At 42.6% G+C, this 22,831-nt stretch overlaps 1 protein-coding gene across 1 annotated transcript in view; it reads right to left on the bottom strand.

Moving 5' to 3' along the window:
* Positions 1–453: 453 nt before the first annotated feature.
* SAMTOR (S-adenosylmethionine sensor upstream of mTORC1) overlaps positions 454–22,831 on the bottom strand; it is a 48,989-nt gene continuing 26,611 nt past the window's right edge. The window contains exons 2-5 of the mRNA XM_077265054.1: positions 17,661–17,802; positions 15,815–15,964; positions 5,124–5,235; positions 454–2,335 (exon numbers count right to left, since the gene is read on the bottom strand). Coding sequence (XP_077121169.1) covers positions 1,709–2,335; positions 5,124–5,235; positions 15,815–15,964; positions 17,661–17,802 — 1,031 coding nt within the window. The 3' untranslated portion in view covers positions 454–1,708. The remainder of the gene's footprint in view (positions 2,336–5,123; positions 5,236–15,814; positions 15,965–17,660; positions 17,803–22,831) is intronic.

Raw genomic sequence — 22,831 nt, 5'->3', positions numbered from 1 at the left:
AAAAAACACTTTTATTTGATTGGACGGTTGAAATATGCTAATTTATTGAGACAGGTTTTTTGGGTTATCAGGAGTTGTAGGCCAAAATCATCAGTATTAAAACAATAAAAGACCTGACAAATTTCAGTTGGTGGATAATGAATCTATAATATATGAAAGTTTAATTGTAATCATTACATTATGGTAAATAATGAAATTTAACACTATATGCTAATTTTTTGAGAAGGACCTGTATATGCAAGTGCTGCGGAATCAGATGGCGCTATACATGCAAAGCATAATAAATAGTATTAGGATTGTGTATTCAGTTAGAATGCTTTAAATTCCAATTCACATATGTTGTACATTTCAGACAATGCATTTATTAGAAAAATTGCAGTTCTGTATAATGAGCACAAAATATGTGACACCAAGTTATCCACAGACAAAAAAAAAAAAACCCGAAACACAGTGTTATGATTGCTGAACGTGGTCTTATGTTTTATTAGGAAGACAATATTTTAACAAAGCCTAGTACGGGCATTGATCAATGAAAATATGAATGACAATATTTTCTATATTATGGTACCAATGACTAAAGTGTATCTCTAATTATAGAGAAAAATGATTATAGTGCAGGAATGTGCGCTATTATCGTTTTTCCAAATAACAGCATTATCACTTTCTGGTTCCAAATTGTGGTAGAGCCGGCCGTGGACTCGGATTCCTGCTCGCTCTCCTACTGCGGCTTTCCTACTGGATATGGCAGCCTAGGCGATGGCGCCGGATTGTCTCCCAGTGCGCAGATAGGCGCAGCGTGCAGGCAGTCCGTGCTGCTATTTAGAAGCAGAATCTGCAATGCATGCAATTTAGAAAAGCAATTACCTTGTATTTGTGCGCCATAACCCTTTTCCATATATTTGGAAGTACACTTTAATAATTCTTAACTCTTCCCCAAAAGGGGAAAAAAAAAAAATCAAGTGTCTCTAGAATTCTTCAAAACTACTAAGGGAAAAAAAACACTAAATATAAAAGATAACATTTAGCAAATCAATTTTTTTTTTTTCAGTGCAGTTACAAAACGAGGCAAAACAGAACAGAAAGCCTCATAAGTCAAAACATGTCCAAAATCCCTCCCAGAGCATAAAAACCATTGTGTGCAACGTACATCATCCCCAAACTATTACACCTCCTTGTCTGTGCAATATTATTCACTCGTGAAAGCTATCACTTCTGTTAGGAATTTACACAAGTCATTGTGTACCCCATACAGTATAATCTTTGATCGTCTGGAAGTAAATCCCATTGAAAAGCATTACCCAAAATGGGTAGACCATGTATTTTTTCTACAACCGACTAGTGCACATTAACCAACATAATTCAGAAACAAGAAATGACAAGTCGGTATTATTTCTGAAGTCTAAAACGCAATGTTCTCATTCTTTAGCTGCACCACTCTGAGCATAATAATGGTGTACAAAATGTGATCAGAGAAGATATGCATGTAGAGAAGCCATGCTTCAGGTGACCCCCCAACAGGTAGAAAGTACCTTGTGTTCTTATTAAAACTAAAAGAAAATGTTCTAACCGTATATCAGGTACTACAAACAATTATCCAGTTCTCCACTACAGTAAAAATCTCTAAAATACAGAAGTAGGAAAAATAGCAAACTTTGTAAACTTTTTATCTTGATTCAAGTCTCTGCCACGGTATCCGCATTGGCCCATCTTAGCTCATGAGGAGTATAGGATCTTCAAACTCATAGAATGCCATTGAGCCGCTCTGACTTTCTCCAGAATCCGAATCGTAAGGAGCGTCTGGCAACTCAGAAAAAGTATATGCTACCTGCTCATCTTCCACTTCTGATCGTGTACCGCAAGGGCTTGCAGACTCCTCTTCTGCGGCAGTATTGAAATCTTGAGGGATGTAGAGCATATCTGGATAGTTCCTTGTAAGCAAATCGATTGTCGTTTTCAGCGAGGTTTTCCTAAAAGCCATAAGATGCATATGAGAAAATTTGGAGTAGGACATTCGTTTGAAGCCTAGAGACTCAATAGCAATCTTCCAGCTCTTCATCATCATTGCGTGGCGATTCTGATGAGAAGAGTCCGGGGTAATAATAAGCAGCAAGCCATTGAGTTCAAGGAGTTCATGGGCTTTTTTACAGCAAATCCACCGTTGGTACCGTGATGGGAAGTAAGAAAGGAGAAGAGAAAACACTACGACATGGAATAGTTCAGCAGGTAAGTAATCTATAGGACTCTTCAGCTGCTTCACGAAGGCATCAAAAGCATCAGGTGCAAGCTGAAGTGGCCTCTGGATTTGCAAGTTCAGGAAGTCACATTTATATACAGTCTAGAAAAAAGAAAAAAAAGAAAATCTATCAGTTCCACCATTTCCTGGCACAACAGTCACCAAATGTTTAATAAAAATGAAGTTAAGGATGCAATTAAAGGAGCCATATTTAAAGTCTGCCCATCAATTTGCTCAGGTGCCACATATGGATCAACAGCAGTTGCCAGCTACAGGTACTATTATATACAGAGGCATCAGGGGGACCTGGCAATGGGGTCTGCCTCATATCAGTCACTTAACTTCTGGTTTAAGTCCAACTGGATAATTGGTGGCTATGACTGTTAATTAACATTTATTTGACCTCAGTCATATTTTTGATAGACTCCTCTGTAAATAGCAAATGTAGATCACCATCCATAGCCCCTGAATGTGTCTAAAATTAGAAAAAAAGTTCACTACTGATCATTTATACATGTCATCATACTTATTCAGCTAATTGCAACTTAAACGGGTTGTCCGGTCCAAATCAATAAAGTCTGACTGAAGACTTCTGAATTCCCCCCCAACACATGCACTATGCGCTGCGGGGATTCGCTGGTATCTGACCAGGGACCAGAGGTACGTACTGTATGTATGCGTTATACATACTCTCGGCCAAGGCCTGTCCAGTGGGTATGGTCTCACTCCATACACTTACAGCCGTGCGGTGGGCTTGGCCGAATAGAAGGCACGGCCTCGCTTCATACAAGTGTATGGAAGTAAGGCCACACCCACCGGCCAGGAGTATGTATAATACATACATGCCCTTCGTCAGAAACAGGCGAACCCCTGCAGCGTGCACTGGTGAAATTTATAAGTCTGCAGTCACACAAAGTGACTGCACAATTATCGATCTGGACCGGACAACCCCTTTAAGAGGAGTCTGTTACCCCAAAAAATTGGTATGATCTTTATTGAGGAAAATAGAGGTAGAACCAGCTCAACACACCGGAATAATATATATATATAAAAAAAAATAAAAAAAATCACATCTCAGACAAGAAAGCAATAAAAAGGGGTGATGTGTATAACAGATCAATCCATGCACGTTTTGAGCTACATGGCTCTTGATTTTGTGATTTTTAATTTTTGTCTTTTTTATTACTGTTCCGGTGTGTTGAGCTGGTTCCACCCCTATTTTCCACAATTCACTACAGCGCTGTGCAGCAGTGGGGATGCAGTGCTCCTCCCGGATTGAAATAGAATCTCAGGGGTGAGCTGAATTTTTTTCCTTATCATCCATGATTTTTTATTGGTGTGGGTGCCAGCACGCTCTGTCTCTTGTTTGCGCCAGTGCTTGTGACACCAATACACCCGAGGGTGTGAGAGCGAGTGCACAGTGTGCATGGGCCGCAGATTGGAGTTTACACTCAGCACTGTCCATTGCGAGAAGGCCTTCTTCACATGTCAGCGTTTGCAATGCATGTGGCATCCGTTTTTTTTTTTTCCCACAGATGTCACACGTACCATTTATAACAAATGCTGCTGTGCACAGGTCTGTTTTTGTACACTGACTGTGTCCCTGTAAACCACATGTAGACGTCAGTTTTTTACTGGCAGCACGGATGATAAGGGTCAATATCAATACAAGTCTATGGGTCTGTGTACAACACGTACAGCACACGGATGGTACAAAGTATAGCGTTTTAATTTGGTGACATGGGACTGCTTTTATATGGACGTGTGAGGGGGACTAGGGGAATTCCTCTGAATGTAAAGAGGGCATAACAGTGCACCGAGCCCTGAGCCGTGCCAAGAATGCACCAATTAGCCTAATTAGCATATCAAATTAAATGCTTTTTCTCAGCCACTAATATCTACAGCTGTCATGATTTTTTATGGGGTACGAATCCCCTATATATAACTGTAGAAGTAGTTTAATTTGCGTTTTGGGGGCGACAGACTACCTCTTGTGCTTATATTGAAGGGTGTGTGTAGCAGGGGGGTTTATTAATGTGTAAGTAATGTTATTAAAGATAGTGCAACTACAGACAGCACCCAGGAGGTTTTAAAAGAAAAAGTATATTCGCACTACACCTTTTGTGTAGATGGTCAGCATTGCTTATATACAATAGACTAGCTGTTTCCAGCCAGCTAACGCTCGGCACGCTCATTGCTATCTAATTAACGCTGCTAGTGATTAAACTAAAGTAAATAATGACAACATTCAATAGCGCTTACGCAGGTGGTAAATTAACTTAAAATGAAGTTAATAATAATAATCATCATTAGAAATCTGAATAATACTAATAATACATTTTATTCACAGTGTAAAATCAAAAACAAACTGGATTCAGTAAGATGTGCGTTTTTTATTCATTCCAGCATCTAAACAAATTTCATAACGAAACAAATTAAGTTAAAATTTCTCTGTAAACACAATTAAATTGTGGGGACGGAGCCTCGTGTGGTAATGTGAGGACGGAGCCTCGTATGGTATTGTGTAGGGATGGAGGTTCGTGTGGTAATGTGTGTGGGTGGGGAAGGAGCCTCGTGTGGTAATGTGTGGAGACAGAGCCTCGTGTGGTAATGTGGTGGGAGGCGGGATTATGTGTGGCGATGTGGTGGGGGGCGGGATTGTGTGTGGTAATGTGGTGGGGGGCGGGATTGTGTGTGGTAATGTGGTGGGGGGCGGGATTGTGTGTGGTAATGTGGTGGGGGGCGGGATTGTGTGTGGTAATGGGGTGGGTGGCGGGATTAGCGAGTAATCACAATGCTAGATAGATAGATAGGATAGATATACAGTATCACTTCAGCCACAAAACAAAAATGACTATGATGGTCCTCATGCAGGAATAAAATACATTACCTCAACAGCAGGCACAATATCAATACCAACAGCCAGAAAGTCTTCATATTTCATAAAAGGATTATAGCAGCTTCCAACATCAAGCAACCGGATCCTGCCAGGAAGATGAAAGCTAATAAAAGACACAAATGGTATTAGTTTATCCAAGAAAAGAAAGAAAATACATGAAACTGACAACGCCGCCTCTTTACTACATGTAATTACAACTATTGAAAAGAAAACCTGTCTGTTGCCAACGGCAACCAATCACATCCTTCACCTTAGACTGCAGACACAGACAGTCATCTCAATCTATGGGCACCCAGCTACTGCAGGACCCATGACATACACAGACTTTTCGCTGGACAATTTGTGCCTATTGGCTCTTACTTATATTTGAACTCCCCTGATGATTCTCCATTATTGGAGTTGAAACGCGTAGGGAGAAGAGGAATACTGGTCATGTATACCCATTGGTGGTTGTCCATAGTAGGGTCCACTTGGGGCCTGTCCTTATGAGGACAGTTTTACAGGGGCATACAGGGAAGATAGTATTGATAACTCCACCCCTCATCTTTACCCCTGGATCATGACCCTTCAGTCTGAGAGACTGGGAAGCAGACTGCTATATTGATATTGGTATGTCCGTCTTCATTGGTGAGACCGATCCAATTTTTTTTGTTTATGTTTGTGTTTTTGTTGGGTGCCTACAAATACGGAGATAAAATACTGACCAAATACTGAATCTGTGAATATAGCCTAACATTGGCAATGAGAAGAAAATTATGGAATAAAAAATTATTTTGTTCTTGAGCATGGAGAGTATTTTTAATAAGCGATAAACTGCAAAATTCCATGTGTACACTAGTAATTATAAAACTACTAGATGGAGGCCCAATGCTATCACATTGGGATGGTGGTAATGTCACAATGGGGTCAGGCTTTGCAGCGTTGAGAATCTCCTTTGCTGCTTTCCTTTCATTGGCGCACTTTTTAGGAGGAGCCATGTTGGCGTTGATATTTGCTTTTTAAAAAGGGGTTTCCCACGAACGAAAGATCATTTTAAAAATTGTGTCTGACCGTGTAAGAACATACCACAGCTCCTGGGCAGGGGAGGAAGCAAAAGACAATACAGCAGGAGATTGAAGAGGATACATCTTGTGAGGTAAAATATTGTTTAAAAAGTCAGTGACATATTTTACCTGACAAAAGAAATCCTCTGTGATCCCCTGCTGTAATGCGAGTATTGTCTTTTGCTTCCTCCCCTGCTCAGGAGATGTGGTATGCTCCGTACACGGTCAATAATAATTAAGAAAACTTGGCACAACTTCTAGAATATTTTTGGATTTTTTTAATGCAGCCGGAAAATAATATAGACGTTTCAACCTTACTAGCCTTCATCAGTAACGGACTGCTGTATAATGGTTAATCGCGTTCAGTGCAATAATAGGAGTGACACCATAGGCACTTTAAATGTGTCTGGTCATGCACTAGGCGCTGGGCATGGAGCCTGTATAAGAGAGTACCTAGTAAAGAAAATGACTAGCCATAAAATTTGGTCCAAACCAGTGCAAGTAAAAATTGCGGTATGGAAGGGGTTCAAAAGCTCACCTGGGTGGGTGGGGGTGCCAGCGTGCAGTCATCAGTGACGCGGTATCCACCGCTGGTCAGCTGTGAGCGAACATGTGGGGAGCACTGGTATAAGAGAGGAAGGGGCGGGACTAACTTAGCTAGGACGGTGGATACCGCTTCACTGATGACTGCACGCTGGCACCCCCACCCAGGTACAATCTTATACAGGCTCCATGCCCAGCGCCTAGTGCATGACTAGACACATTTAAAGTGCCTATGGTGTCACTCGCGATTAACCATTATACTGCAGTCCGTTACTGATGAAGGCCAGTGAGGCCGAAACGTCTATATTTTCTGGCTGCATTAAAAAAATCCAAAAATATTCTAGAAGTTGAGTGCCAAGTTTTCTTTATTATACATTATACTTGAGCACCATCTGAGGTGGTGCACACAGTGTTTTTCCTTTACCGTACACGGTCAGACACAGACAATTTTTTTTTTTTAAATTAACTTTCGTTCATGGGAAAACCCCTTTAATGTGACCGGCTTCCGCTGCCTGTAGACACGTCGCGCATCTGCAGCCGCAATCAGCCGAATGATTCACTGTGCCTGCGTGGAATTCACGCAGGTACAGTATATCAGATCGCCGCCATCTTTGTGCAGACAGGTAGTGGCAGTCACATTAAAACTGCGCATGCGCTCCTCCTGTAAAAAGATGGCGGTGGTCGGTAATTCATACAGCTGATCCCGGCGGTGGCGTGTTCGCGACGGTGTTCCACTGGTGGTACTGCGCAAGAGGCTGCATACGGCGTATACAGTGTGTGTGTGTGTGTGTGTGTGTGTGTGTGTGTGTGTGTGTGTGTGTGTGTGTGTGTGTGTGTGTGTGTTGCGTACGGCGTATACAGTGTGTGTTGCATACGGCGTATACAGTGTCATACAGTGTGTGTGTGTTGCGTACGGCGTTCACAGTGTGTGTGAGCGCGTGTGTGGGGCGTACGGCGTGTGTGTGTGTTTGTTGCGACGGTGTTTCGCTGGTGGTACCGCGCAAGAGGCTGCATACGGCATATACAGTGTGTGTGTGAGTGTTGCGTGTGTGTGTTGCATACGGCGTATACAGTGTGTGTGTGTGTGTTGCATATGGCGTATACAGTGTATGTCATACAGTGTGTGTTGCGTACGGCGTATAGTGTGTGTGAGCGCGCGTGTGTTGCGTACGGCGCTTACAGTGTGCGCGTGTGTGTTGCGACGGTGTTTCGCTGGTGGTACCACCAGCAGTTTCCATATTGAGACACTCATCACTTGGGTGTCCCAATATGGCAGTCGGTGAACTTCCGCCGCTTGGAATTCTGGGATCCGGACACATCTGGACGGAACAGGATGTGAAGACATTACAAGGCAAGTATATATTAAAAACTTGAGCACTTCTTTAATAGACTACACTACATTCTTTTTGCAAATTCTGCTTTAAAGCCAAGACTGGCACATCATACATTAGGGAAGATGCACTAATACTAGCACAAGCAAATTGAATGTAGTTGCCCAAGGACAACCAACAAAATTCAACATCTCACTTGTCAGATGCTCTTTGGAAACTCAGCCTTCCAACAAACTAAAGCACTGTCAAGGTTAGTTATGCATTTAGCTTCGTATTGGCGATGACAAATTTAATCCCTGCTGTGGTCAGGCTTTTTCTCAGTACAAAGTATAATTAAGCAACTTGTGAACTTTGGTAGAGGCTTGTGCCACCCCATCAATCTAGTGCTACAACTATTTAGTTAACGCTTGACAAGAACAGATGTAGCATTGATTTTTAGGGGCTGAATATTCATAAGAAACTTGTCTAACGAAGGGACAGTTTAGGAGTTAATCCGAACAGATGGAGGTCTACAGAAAAAAAATATATTTCATCTGTAGATACCTTTGGGATGGATACAATATTTCACCTGTATGGCAACCTAGTTAAAAAAATCAGTTCACGTATTTATATTTCATATGTTGCCTTCATGGATACATGATTTCATATACATTGAATGACAATCCCCATGGGACTTTGTTGCAGAAATGCTGCGAATGTGTGAAATCTGTCGCATAAAACAGACATGCTGCCTAAAACCTTGTGAATGAGATTTTCTTCTGCAGTGTTCCTTAAGACTGCATTCACACATCCATGTGAAATGTCAGTGTGAAGTCAGATTTTTTTTTTTTTAAATCAGCAGAGACCCATTTAGTAAAAATTGATTTCTTCAGAATCTGTTAAACTGACACTGATGTGTGACTGCAGCCCTACATGTAACAAACCCATGACTTTTTTTTTTTTTCACGTAACCAAATCACTTCTTTAGTAAGAATATTAGCTTGCAGATCATTGTAAAGTGTCCACAGTATATGAGATGGTGTGCAGCAACAAAAAACATTCTCTTACTATTCCCACTGATGAAACTTTGGAGAGGGAGAAGATAAAAATGTTACTTCTCAGGACTAGAGCCACAATAAGGAGTTTGTGCACACTGTGCCTTCTCTCGCTTCTTTTGTGGTGGCTTTGCTGTGAATGTTATTTTTTATTTTCTTCTAAACTTCATATTTAATATAGCAGACGCCACCTGAAGTATGTTTCAGTAGCTTCATGACCATCGAGACCGAAACCGTTAAAAAAATAAAAAAAAGTTACAAACAACGGAACATATGAACAGCAATATCAAAATGATTTGCTGTGCTTATTAGTGATGAGCAACCGTGCTTGATAACGTCTTATCTGAGCACGCTCTGGTGTTAGCCGAGTATCTTGTAGTGCTCGTATATTAGGTTCCTGTCACTGTAGCTACACCATTGGCGGCTGTTAGACAGTCTGGACACATATGGGAATGTCCTGTTTGTTACCAATCCCCACACGTGTTGAGGCTGTCTAGCAGTCGTAAATCATGCAGCCACAGAGGCTCGCACATAACATATGAGCACGCCCAGATACTCGGACAACACCCGAGCATGCTCTGATAAGACGTTTTCCGAGCACGTTCGCTCATCACTAGTGCTTTTCTTAATTCTTTTGGGTTATTTTAATGCTTTTTCAGGAAACATCAACTTGAAAGAGACACTATGCGCACATACCCTTACTAGATCGATAAATTGGTACGACTGATTGAGGCATTTGTTCATTGAGCATTAAAGCCACAAACTCCTTTTTTAGAAGAATATACATGACAAATTATCCCATAATCTTCCTCCTCCCCCCCACCACACACACACACACACACTTCTTCAAGTCAACATATTACAAGGCTGATCAAGGTAAATGATTGCAATATAAATGAAACCACTAAAACACATTCTATATGTAAGCAAACAAAAGCATATGGCAATTCATCATCTCCAATCATTTATCCACTGGACGAAGCAATGAACGAAGCCAAAATACGTTTTCTAATTTATCAAGTGTTAGCTAGCATGCGGTACTGAAGCATGAATAACACTGCGTCTGTTGTAGTACGCCTACAGCAACTACCTACCTGGCAGCAGCAGGCCGAGAGCAGCTGTCCCTCCGCAACAGTGTACACGACGGATAATCTCCTCTATTACAATTTACCAATAGGGCTGGGGTCAGCCATAAATGAGGGGGAAAAAAATAAACACACACAACCCTTCTCCCACATGCAACCCCCCTCAAATAAACAGAAATGCCCAATTATATATAGTCTGTGGTCAGAAAAGCTAAAAGGTATATGGCACCTTCATATTCAATACCAAACTGAAAAAATAAGGGCAGTCCGCATGTTTCACTAGCTCTGCCCAGAAGAGAACTGGGATTTGAAGCACACGGAAACAAGTACAGAGTGTAGTGCGCAATCAGGTAGGGAGTGCTAGGTGCAGAGACAAGAAACAAAAAAACAAGAAATTACCTATTATACACAGTGGGGAAAAGAAGTATTTGATGCAAAATTTGCAGTGTAAGTTTTCCCACCTACAAAGAATGGAGCTCTGTAATTTTTATCATAGGTACACTTCAACTGTGAGAGACAGAAGCTAAAAATAAAACCAGAAAATCATATTGTATGATTTTTACATAATTAATTTAGCATTTTATTGCATGAAATAAGTGTTTGATACGATAGAAAAACAGAACTTAATATTTGGTACAGAAACCTCTGTTTGCAACTACAAAGGTCAGACGTTTCGTGCAGTTCTTGACCAAGTTTGCACACACTGCAGCAGGGATTTTGGCCCACTCCTCCATACAGATCTTCTCCAGATCTTTCAGGTGTTGTCGCTGTCTCACTGGGCAACAGGGAGTTTACGCTCCCTCCAAAAATTTTCTACAGGGCTGAGAAGTCAGTAAGCCAGACCACAGACTCAGACTCCTCAATTTCCCTGACTTCGACTCAACAGCATTGCCTCACTACGGATCATGTACATAAAGTGCAGTACAGATTCATCTCAGCTAAAAGCCTAGATCAGGACTAGAACAGACATTTATAGGACATTTTATAACTTTCCCCAAGTTATAAACCGTTTACATCACATCCTGCACTCAACTACTGTACCCAATTATATACAGGGTGGGCCATTTAAATGGATACACCTGGGTGGGCCACGTATATGGATACACCTAAATAAAATGGGAATGGTTGGTGATATTAACTTCCTGTTTGTGGCACATTAGTATATGGGAGGGGGAAAACATTTCAAGATGGGTGGTGACCATGGCGGCCATTTTGAAGTCGGACATTTTGGATCCAACTTTATAAATGGCCCACCGAGGTGTATCCATATAAATGGCCCACCCTGTATTTTAGAGTCGGGCCATTTTATACAGACTCCGGCTCATTTTCTATTGGGTTCAGGTCTGGAGACTGACTAGGCGACTACAGAACCATGAAATGCTTCTTAGGGAGCCACTCCTTAGTTGCCCTAGCTGTGCGTTTTGGATGATTGTCATGCTGGAAGACCCAGCCACGACCAATCTTCAATGCTCTTACTGAGGGGGAAGCAGATGGTTGACCAAAATCTCACGATACAGGACCCCATCCATCCTCCCTTCAATACGGTGCAGTCATCCTGCCCCCTTTGCAGAAAAGCACCCCCAAAATATGAGGTTTCCCCCATCAAGCTTCGCGGTTGGGACTGTGTTGTCTTGAGGTTGTTCTCCTCATTCTTCTTCCTCCGAACACTGTGAGCCCTTGCAGGAAGGGTCCTCTCTCCTTCTGTAGCAGTCAGTGACTCGTTTTGTTCAATATTATTGTACTTATTTTTTATTATGTATTCGACTTTTCACATGTAAAGCACCATTGAATGGTGCTCTAATAATAATACCAAAAAGTTCTATTTTGGTCTCATCTGACTATATGAGCTTTACCCATGCCTCCTCTGGATCATCTAGATGGTCACTGGCGAACTTCAAATGGGCCTGGACTTGTGCTGGCGTGAGGAAGGGCACCTTGCGTGTCCTGCAGGATATTTTATTTTATTTTTTTAAATGTATTTATTTTTAATTTTTTTTTTTTTTAAATTAGACACCTTTTTATTAACATTTTCCAAAAGAAATCATCATGTTACAAAAATCAAAATTCAAAACAAAAACAGCCTCCAACAATCCAACATCCATATATTGCTGTGGAGAAAACAAAATATCCATTAATCGACCTCAATAGTAGATCAAAACAAATACAAGTACTTATCGATAGCATTATCAGAGTGATTGTCTTCCAGGAAGTAAAAATGCAAAACATAACAGGTCCCAGTGGAGACATCTAGACAGGCAAGCCATATGAAAACATATCTTATTCTATATGACTAAATATCCTTATATAGTACGTCACCAAACAGAACACACATAATATCATTGACAAAGTCAAGGGTGCTAGGTCAGGACCATCTAACCAAGGTGCCCAAATTTCCTCCACTTTTTGACATGCCCTTTTTTAGTTTATGGACCGGTTTATCAACACCAGGTCAGATTGCCAATGCACAGTACACTGGCAATCTGACCTCATGTTGATATGCCTGTTCCTTTTTCTGGTTTCTGTCCGGATGAAGAGGTCCTGTGTGGCCTCAAAACGCGTTGACTCTGCAAAAATCAATAAATCATTCAATATTTCCCGTTGGATATACTGTGAACTTATCATTGGCAGTGCATGAGTGGCACCGTCACATAGTCTTCATCCAATTTGGTCCTCATGATCGGTATTCTTGCAGCAGCCGTGTGATAATTATATATGCGAGATACACGTTGCTTTGTAGCCATACTAGGTGAGAGGATTCCCTTCCTTTACACCTCATTGTTCATCAGTTAGGACCCTATTGCGCCCTCTTTTTCCAGCTTTCTCTACTCCCGTCTACAAGGTTGCTGGACATCCCTTCTCATGGACACAACACGTCCTCCATTTTACTCAGTCTCTCTTCCAGTTCGGTAGTTCTTTCAGCTGATTTTCTTACATCCTGTCTAACAATGGTCACTTCTTCCGTTATACACGTCACTTGTACTGCGATATTGACCAGGGATTTGTTGTATTGAGATCTAGCCTTTATCACATCTGCGAGAGTGGGTTCTGAAGGCTGAGAAGAAGTCTCCTGCACGGTTTCCCCTGGAGAGGAGACATGGGTAGGCAGGATTGAATCATGGCTGTTATCTAAGCCCTCAGCAGCATTATGTGAGGAGTGTGTTATACCTTTCCTTGAAGGCTGGGATGCCGCCTCCTTCCCCAGGCTTCCCACATCCTCTGCAGAGGTACAGAGAGCAAGTCTCTCTAATCTGGCTGCAGTTTCTCTTTGATGTTCAGCTGCACTTTGCTGAGACAATGTCCGCAGATGAACCATCTTGATTTTCAGGCTTTATGCCTTTAGTGACCTTTCCACGCCTCATTCTCAGGCCTCCTCACTGAGGAGTGTCTCCAGACCCTCTCTTTGGTGTCTGAGAATGCAGGCAATAAAGATAGAAGCTGACTGGCAAGTCTGTCTTAGCCACAGGGGATCTAATCAGGAGAAAATACTCCAAGCTCTCAGGGAACATTGTGTGCCAGCCACACCCCACAAGATGCAAGATTTCAATCCATGACAGGGCAGTGTGTTACTTAGGGTACCGTCACACAGTGCAATTTTGATCGCTACGACGGCACGATCCGTGACGTCGCAGCGATCGTATGATTATCGCTCCAGCGTCGTAGACTGCGGTCACACGTTGCAATCACGGCGCTGGAGCGATGCCGAAGTCCCCGGGTAACCAGGATAAACATCGGGTTACTAAGCGCAGGGCCGCGCTTAGTAACCCGATGTTTACCGTGGTTACCATCGTAAAAGTAAAAAAAAAAAAACCGTACATGCTCACCATCTGATGTCCGTCCGGTCCCTTGCCGTCCGCTTCCTGCTCTGACAGATCCGGCCGTACAGTGAGAGCAGAGTGCAGCGGTGACGTCACCGCTGTGATCTGCTCTCACTTTCCGGCCGGCAGACAGTCAGAGCGGGAAGCGGACGGCAAGGGACCGGACGGACATCAGATGGTGAGCATGTACGGTTTTTTTTTTTTTTTTTACTTTTACGCTGGTAACCACGGTAAACATCGGGTTACTAAGCGCGGCCCTGCGCTTAGTTACCCGATGTTTACCCTGGTTACCAGCGAACGCATCGCTGGATCGCTGTCACACACAACGATCCAGCGATGTCAGCGGGTGATCAAGCGACGAAAGAAAGTTCCAAACGATCTGCTACGACGTACGATTCTCAGCAGGGTCCCTGATCGCTGCTGCGTGTCAGACACTGCGATATCGTAACGATATCGCTAGAACGTCACGAATCGTACCGTCGTAGCGATCAAAATTGCACTGTGTGACGGTACCCTAATGGTAATGGTTGAGACTTTGGTCCAAGATCTCTTCAGGCCATTGACAAGGTCCTCCCGTGTAGTTCTGGGTTGATTCCGGACCTCTCTCAGAATCATCCTTACTCCACAAAACGAGATCTGGCATGGAGCCCTGAGGAAGACTGACAGTCATCTTGTGTTTCTTCCATTTTCTAATTATTGTGCCAACAGTTGTCGCCTTCTCACCAAGCTGCCTGCCCATTGTCCTGTAGCCCAACTCTTTGGTCTTGGCAATGGTGGAGAGATTGGAGTGTGACAGTGAGTGGACAGGTTTCTTTTATACAGGAAACGAGTTCAAACAGGAGCATTTAATACAGGTAATGAGTGAATAGCAGGAGGACTTCTTAAAGAAAAACTAACAGGTCTGTGAGAGCCAGAAATCTTGCTGGTTGGTAGGTGATCAAATACTTATTTCATGCAATAAAATGCAAGATAATTATTAAAAAAAAATCCTACAATGTGATTTTCTAGCTTTTATTTTTAGATTCTGTCTCTCACAGTTGAGATGTACCTGCGATAAAACTTACAGATCTCTCCATTCTTTGTAGGTGGAAAACGTATAAAATCGGCAGCGTATCAAATACTTATTTTCCCTACTATATACATATACACACATACTTCATTAATACACTGCACTGTAAACTGCTCGTCTATCAAGCCCAGCTAAAGGTTGGACTTTATAGGAATAATCACAATCACTTCGTAAACAAGGTTGGTGCCACCGAGGAAAAGAAACTGAATAATGTCCATATAGTAACCTCGGGCACACATTAAGTAGAGAAGTCAGGTTGCAGTTGAAAAAAGATTTATTTAATCAAATTCAAATCCGGGATTTCACAGCCAAGGATAAACAGAAGAGAACTTTTTAGCAGAAGCGCACATACCAACGTTTCGGCTTAGTTAGCCTTTAGCAAGGGTGCATTCTGCATAGTTGAAGACACGAGCACTTAATGTGTGCCTGAGGTTACCATATGACCTTTATAGGAATAATACCGTAGCAGACAAGGGAGCTTTAGATGTCCCCTAGGCTGCCATGTTAGAGACCCTTTAAATGCCACTATCATGTTGACAGATTTAAGAGGGTAAACGGATACAATCGAAGCTAGCTCTTATCACATCAGTAACTGCCAGGTGCTGGCTACGTACGGAGCAAGCTCCATACAGAAAGGGCCATCGCCAAGAGAGAAAACCATTTACCACTACGTCCGCTAACGGTAAAACGTGCCCCTTCATTTCAGACGCATGCTATTTTGCTTATATTAGAAATACTCTCCACACACAAAGATATACGTACTTTTGATTTGATGTGCTGACAGCTGAATCAAGGCCAGATAGAAGGGAACCATTAGAGCTAGGAGGCTGGGGATTACTTAAGGCGGCTCTCCTTGCATCTTTTTCAATTGCTTTTCTTTTGCCTCCATTGTAGAAATAATCTTGACACACACTGAAAAAAAATATTTAATTTGTTAAAGTAATTGTTTAAATGGAAACAAAAAAGGTACAAAATATCAAGGTTTTATAATAATTGGTAGAAATTTAGGAGACATTTACAATACAAAAACTACATGTAGGTTTAGGCCTATAAACTAAAAGCTCCAGAAGCTGTTAGAGCGGCTCGTACAGCATGACTTTCTGAAGATTTCAGGCCTTCGGAAGACTAGAGAACCTGAAGCCAAATCAGACAGCGGTTTATTTACAGCCAGATGTGGGGTCATTTTTGGTCAAGGCTAACTGAGAAAGGTACTGCAGATAACACAACCTTGTTTTTAGCTGTACATAGGTGTCTTCTGCCAAGCGGTCCACGCAGTGGCTAAAATGTGTTCTAGATCACAAAGCGCCAGCTTTGACTTTAAAGAGCAACTGTACTTTCAAACTTTTTATAATCTACTGTCCTGTGTGTGTTCATAAGGAATAATACCATTACATGTCTAGTTTCCTGCATATTCACCATATTTCCCCTTTGCAGGCTCGATCTGTAATTTGAAATCTCTCCCATAGGACACAGCGAGATATATTCCTGCACGTCAGCATTTTTTAGCAGCAGAGGTATGGAGGAAGTTATACTGCAACACTGAGCTGTGTAGATGTGAATCCAGCTCTGTGGCGAGGTAAAAAACTTGTTAAAAAGCTCAGCAGGATTCTCTCTCCCTCTGCTTGTTTTCTATTACCGTGTCTCTCTCCATAGAGTATAATGGGCTGCCAAATGACACCAAACTCTGAGCGATTTCTTCAGAGTAAATGGCAAGTTCAGGAGGAACGGGAAAGCACAGTGGCTAATAAATGGGGAAGGAAGCGGCCTTCTAAGCTAGATTACAAAGTTTCTTTTATATCCCTGAAGCACTGATTTATGCAAAGTTTGTTGAAAACGCAGTTCCCTTCTAAAAGCAAATCTGTCACCAGGTTTTTGCTACCTCATCTGATAACAGCATAATGCATGCCAACGATGCCTCTTTAAGCTTATTGTTAGCAGAAGTTGTGATACAGAGATTTTGGATGTAGCAGAGCTGAAAAGCTGATCCTGCTCACACCACAGATTTTGTGTACAAAGTCTATTGACAGAGAGCTGCTTATCATGGGAGGGGGCATGCTCAGACTAGGGATCACAAGAACTGTATTCCAGACAGTGATAATCTCCTGCTGATAAAACAATAGCACACAGTCTAATAAGTGACATCTCTGAAATCTGTGTCTCAGCCCCCATTTCATGCTGTCCTCAGATTATATAGCAAAAACCTGCAGACAGAATCCATTTAAATGACTCTCTGTATTCTCCTCTAGCATTATTACTTTGAATGGAGGACAATCCGGCATGCGGTTTAGGATACGCTATGATTTTTTTATTTTAATGTTTTGTTTTTTTCCTTGTCTTCCTACATGGAATTATTTATAAAATGAGGAAAAATAAAAAATAAAAAATGGTGGCACAGTCTACTGTATAGAAAAAAAAAATATATATATATGACGAAATAAAATCAGTCTTAGAGATACAGGATGGGTCCAGAGCCAACTCCTAGTGTTAGATCACAATTCTATTGTACAGCACAGGCGTAATTCTCACTGGAAAATGCATTTAGGCACACAATTTAAAAGAGGACAGTGTATTAAATTCAATATTAATGTACTAAAGATATGATAGTTACCCGAGGCACCACTCTATCCGGCCTTCTCCTTCACACTTCTTCGACCAGTGATTATCTGCTAAGTTTTTCATTGCAACAGCATATTCACAAAGTATTCCTTCATCTTTGCAGTGTTCTTTCCATATTTTATCAAAATCACCAGCTGAAACAATTAACAGTGTTAGAAATCTGCTTTATATGGGAAGTGCATACAGGCTTGTACGAAGTAGAACAATGGAAGAAGCAGATCCAAGTAATGGTGCTAAATTCACAGTGACAAAAATTAGAGCAGTGTCGCTGCGTGGAACATTTACCAGAGGTCTTCTGAGTGTCCAGCGATGGGACATAACGGAGGGGGCACAATACGGCATGCTGGATTTTGCCCCATCTCTCAATGGAGAGGTATTTGACAAATCTTCATTTACTTGTTAAAGTCTTACAGTAGCTTATGAAAGGCATCACTGCACGGAGAATAAATGTAGAAGGCTCTGCAGTGCTGCAGACAAAGTTATCACACATAGGCATATCATGATATTGTGGCACATTAAACCTACTGTCTATTAAATGGAACCTGTCACCCCCAAAATCGATGGTGAGGATAAGCCCCCGATGCCGGTGAGCTTACTACAGCATTCTGGAATGCTGTAGATAAGCCCCCGATGTTACCTGAAAGAGGAGAAAAAGACATTAGATTATACTCACCCAGGGGCGGTCCCGCTCCGATGGGCGTCTCCGGTCCGCTCCGGCGCCTCCCATCTTCATTCCATGACGTCCTCTCCTGGTCTTCACACCGCTGCTCCGGCGCAGGCGTACTTTGTCTGCCCTGTTGAGGGCAGAGCAAAGTACTGCAGTGCGCAGGTGTGGGAAAGGACAGAGAGGCCCGGCGCCTGCGCACTGCAGTACTTTGCTCTGCCCTCAACAGGGCAGACAAAGTACGCCTGCGCCGGAGCCACAGCGTAAAGACCCGAAGAGGACGTCATGGAATGAAGATAGGAGGCGCCGGAGCGGACCTGAGACGCCCATCGGACCGGACCGCAGCGGGACCGCCCCTGGGTGAGTATAATCTAACCTCTTTTTCTCCTTTCAGGTAACATCGGGGGCTTATCTACAGCATTCCAGAATGCTGTAGATAAGCCACCAATGACGGTGAGCTTACCTCACCATCGATTTTGGCGGTGACAGGTTCCCTTTAACAGAGTGCCAAGTGTTTGGTAAATGAGGTCACCTGTGCATGGATGATACCAACAGGGCTACTAACCTATATGCTCCTTAAAAAAAAAAATCCTAACAAAAACTGGAAAAAACTCATACATAATTCAGTTCCAACAAATAGTTTGCTCTGTTAATGCTGGTCAAACAAGCAACTAAATACACAGACCATGTACTGCATGTTTAGCATAGTTCAGCAGTGTAATATAATGGGGGAGGTCTGACTCTTGGGATCCTGGCCACGTCTCCAGAGTGTTGTAATTATTCTCCCTGGTCATAAATAATGTTAGGTGACAGCTATAGGCAATCAGTGGCTACTTACATTCCTATTTGGTTGGAGTGTGTAAAAGGGGTGCTTAGATCACCTCTATGTAATCCAAACTGAAGAAAAGGACAGCGCCCCACCAGATAGTGAAAAGCAGCTCACATACGGTATTTATTCTGCCTCCTGCGGCAACGTTTCGGTCCAAAGACCTTTGTCAAGCCGCAGGAGGCAGAATAAATATGTGAGCTGCTTTTCACTATCTGGTGTGGCGCTGTCCTTTTCCTCAGTTTGGATTTGGATGTTCTATCTGGGATGGACCCCCTGGTGAGGACGTGCGCCCTGATGTCCATAGAGACTATATAATTATAGGGTGCGGCTTTACTGCTTTTTTTGTAACTTGCACCTCTATGTAATGACTCGGCAAAGCATCATGGAGCATGTACATATTAACCCCTTTAACCCCCCCCCCCCCCCCCAAGGGAGGTTTGCATATTAATGAACAGGCCAAATTTTTACAATTCTGACAACTGTCGTAATAACTCTGGAACGCTTCAGAGTCGGAGTGTGTTTCTTCGTGACATTGTACTTCACGATATTAGTAAAATTTCTTTGACATGAATTGCGTGAAAAAAACACAAATTTGGCGAAAATTTTGAAAATGATGCAATTTTTCCAACTTTGAATTTTCATGCCCTTAAATCACAGAGATATGTCAAACAAAGTTTATTACCCCTTCAGGTGCTTCACAGGAATTTTTGGAATGTGAAGGGGAAAAGAAAAATGAACATTTAACTTTTTCACAAAAAAAAAAAAAAATGTACTTCAGATCCACATTTTTGTTTTTATTTTGACAATGTTAACAGGAAAAACTGGACCTCAAAATTTGTTGTGTAGTTTCTCCTGTGCATGCCAATATCACATATGAAGGAGTAAACCACTGTTTTGGGCACACAGCGGAGCTTGGAAGGGAGGGAGTGCAGAACTTCTTGACCTTTAAGGCCGGCGTCACACTCAGCGTATGTAAATACGGTCCGTATTTTACGGCCGTAATAGGCAGAAATGTTCCCAAAATAGTGATCCGTATGTCATCCGTAGGTAGGGTGTGGCAGCGTATTTTGCGCATGGCATCCTCCGTATGTAATCCATATGGCATCCGTACTGCGATATTTTCTCGCAGGCTTGCAAAACCGACATCTAATGGATTTATGTGCTCAAATGTTCGTTAAAACATATATACAGTATATAAAGTGTGTGTGTGTGTGTGTGTGTGTGTGTGTGTGTGTGTGTGTGTGTGTGTGTGTGTGTGTGTGTGTGTGTGTGTGTGTGTGTATCTATATATATCTATCTATCTATCTATCTATCTATCTATCTATCTATCTACACACACACACACACACACACAGTGCCTAAAAGTAGTATTCAACCCCCTGCAGATTTAGCAGGTTTAATAAGATGCAAATAAGTTAGAGCCTTCAAACTTCAAACAAGAGCAGGATTTATTAACAGGTGCATAAATCTTACAAACCAAAAAGTTTTGTTGCTCAGTTAAATTTTTATAAATTTTAAACATAAAAGTGTGGGTCAATTATTATTCAACCCCTAGGTTTAATATTTTGTGGAATAACCTTTGTTTGCAATTACAGCTAATAATCGTCTTTTATAAGACCTGATCAGGCCGGCACAGGTCTCTGGAGTTATCTTGGCCCACTCCTCCATGCAGATCTTCTCCAAGTTATCTAGGTTCTTTGGGTGTCTCATGTGGACTTTAATCTTGAGCTCCTTCCACAAGTTTTCAATTGGGTTAAGGTCAGGAGACTGACTAGGCCACTGCAACACCTTGATTTTTTGCCTCTTGAACCAGGCCTTGGTTTTCTTGGCTGTGTGCTTTGGGTCGTTGTCTTGTTGGAAGATGAAATGACGACCCATCTTAAGATCCTTGATGGAGGAGCGGAGGTTCTTGGCCAAAATCTCCAGGTAGGCCGTCTATCCATCTTCCCATGGATGCGAACCAGATGGCCAGGCCCCTTGGCTGAGAAACAGCCCCACAGCATGATGCTGCCACCACCATGCTTGACTGTAGGGATGGTATTCTTGGGGTCGTATGCAGTGCCATCCAGTCTCCAAACGTCACGTGTGCGGTTGGCACCAAAGATCTCGATCTTGGTCTCATCAGACCAGAGAACCTTGAATCAGTCAGTCTCAGAGTCCTCCAAGTGATCATGAGCAAACTGTAGACGAGCCTTGACATGACGCTTTGAAAGTAAAGGTACCTTACGGGCTCGTCTGGAACAGAGACCATTGCGGTGGAGTACGTTACTTATGGTATTGACTGAAACTAATGTCCCCACTGCCATGAGATCTTCCCGGAGCTCCTTCCTTGTTGTCCTTGGGTTAGCCTTGACTCTTCGGACAAGCCTGGCCTCGGCACGGGAGGAAACTTTCAAAGGCTGTCCAGGCCATGGAAGGCTAACAGTAGTTCCATAAGCCTTCCACTTCCGGATGATGCTCCCAACAGTGGAGACAGGTAGGCCCAACTCCTTGGAAAGGGTTTTGTACCCCTTGCCAGCCTTGTGACCCTCCACGATCTTGTCTATGATGGCCTTGGAATGCTCCTTTGTCTTTCCCATGTTGACCATGTTTGAGTGTTGTTCACAAGTTTGGGGAGGGTCTTAAATAGTCAGAAAAGGCTGGAAAAAGAGATAATTAATCCAAACATGTGAAGCTCATTGTTCTTTGGGCCTGAACTACTTCTTAATACTTTAGGGGAACCAAACAGAATTCTGGTGGGTTGAGGGGTTGAATAATAAATTACCCTCTGAAAAAACTTTGCCCAATTTAAAAAAAAAAAATAAACAAAGAAATAACATTCTTTTTTGCTGCAGTGCATTTCACACTTCCAGGCTGATCTACAGTCCAAATGTCACAATGCCAAGTTAATCCCAAATGTGTAAACCTGCTAAATCTGCAGGGGGTTGAATACTACTTGTAGGCACTGTATATAAAAAGCTGGCAATTGAATTGCCGGCTTTTCTATAGAACACCGCTGCGTATTTCTCGCAAGTCACACTGCTGGTCCGTGTGTAATCCGTATTTTTCTCGCCCCCTTAGACTTTCATTGGCGATTTTACTGCGCAATACGGTGACAAACGCAGCATGCTGCGATTTTATACGGCCATAGAAGACCGTATAATACGGATCCGTAAAATACGGCTGATAGGAGCTGGGACATAGAGAATCATTGGGCCGTGTGTTATGCGTATTTTACGGATGTATTTTCATCTACTATATAATTGTCTAAGAGTCACTTCGTCTGTCCTTCTGTCTGTCTTTCTGTCACGGATATTCATTGGTCGCGGCCTGTGTCATGGAATCCAAGTCGCTGATTGGTCGTGGCAAAAACGCCCACGACCATTGCCACGACCAATCAGCGACGCGCTCAGGCCGGAAGAAAATGGCCGCTCCTTACTCCCCGCACTCACTGCCCGGCGCCCGCATACTCCCCTCCAGTCGCCGCTCACACAGGGTTAATGCCGGCGGTAACGGACCGCATTATGCCGCGGGTAACGCACTCCGTAAACGCCGCTATTAACCCTGTGTGTCCCCAATTTTTTACTATTGACGCTGCCTATGCGGCATCAATAGTAAAAAAATGTAATGTTAAAAATAATAAAAAACCTGCTATACTCACACTCCATAGTCCACCGAGCCGCTCGCCATC

This window comes from Ranitomeya variabilis, chromosome 5 (assembly GCF_051348905.1).
Source record: "Ranitomeya variabilis isolate aRanVar5 chromosome 5, aRanVar5.hap1, whole genome shotgun sequence".
In the NCBI taxonomy this organism is placed as follows: domain Eukaryota; kingdom Metazoa; phylum Chordata; class Amphibia; order Anura; family Dendrobatidae; genus Ranitomeya; species Ranitomeya variabilis.
The sequence above is the reverse complement of the archived record's forward strand: the minus strand, read 5'-3'. Positions and strand labels throughout refer to the sequence as shown.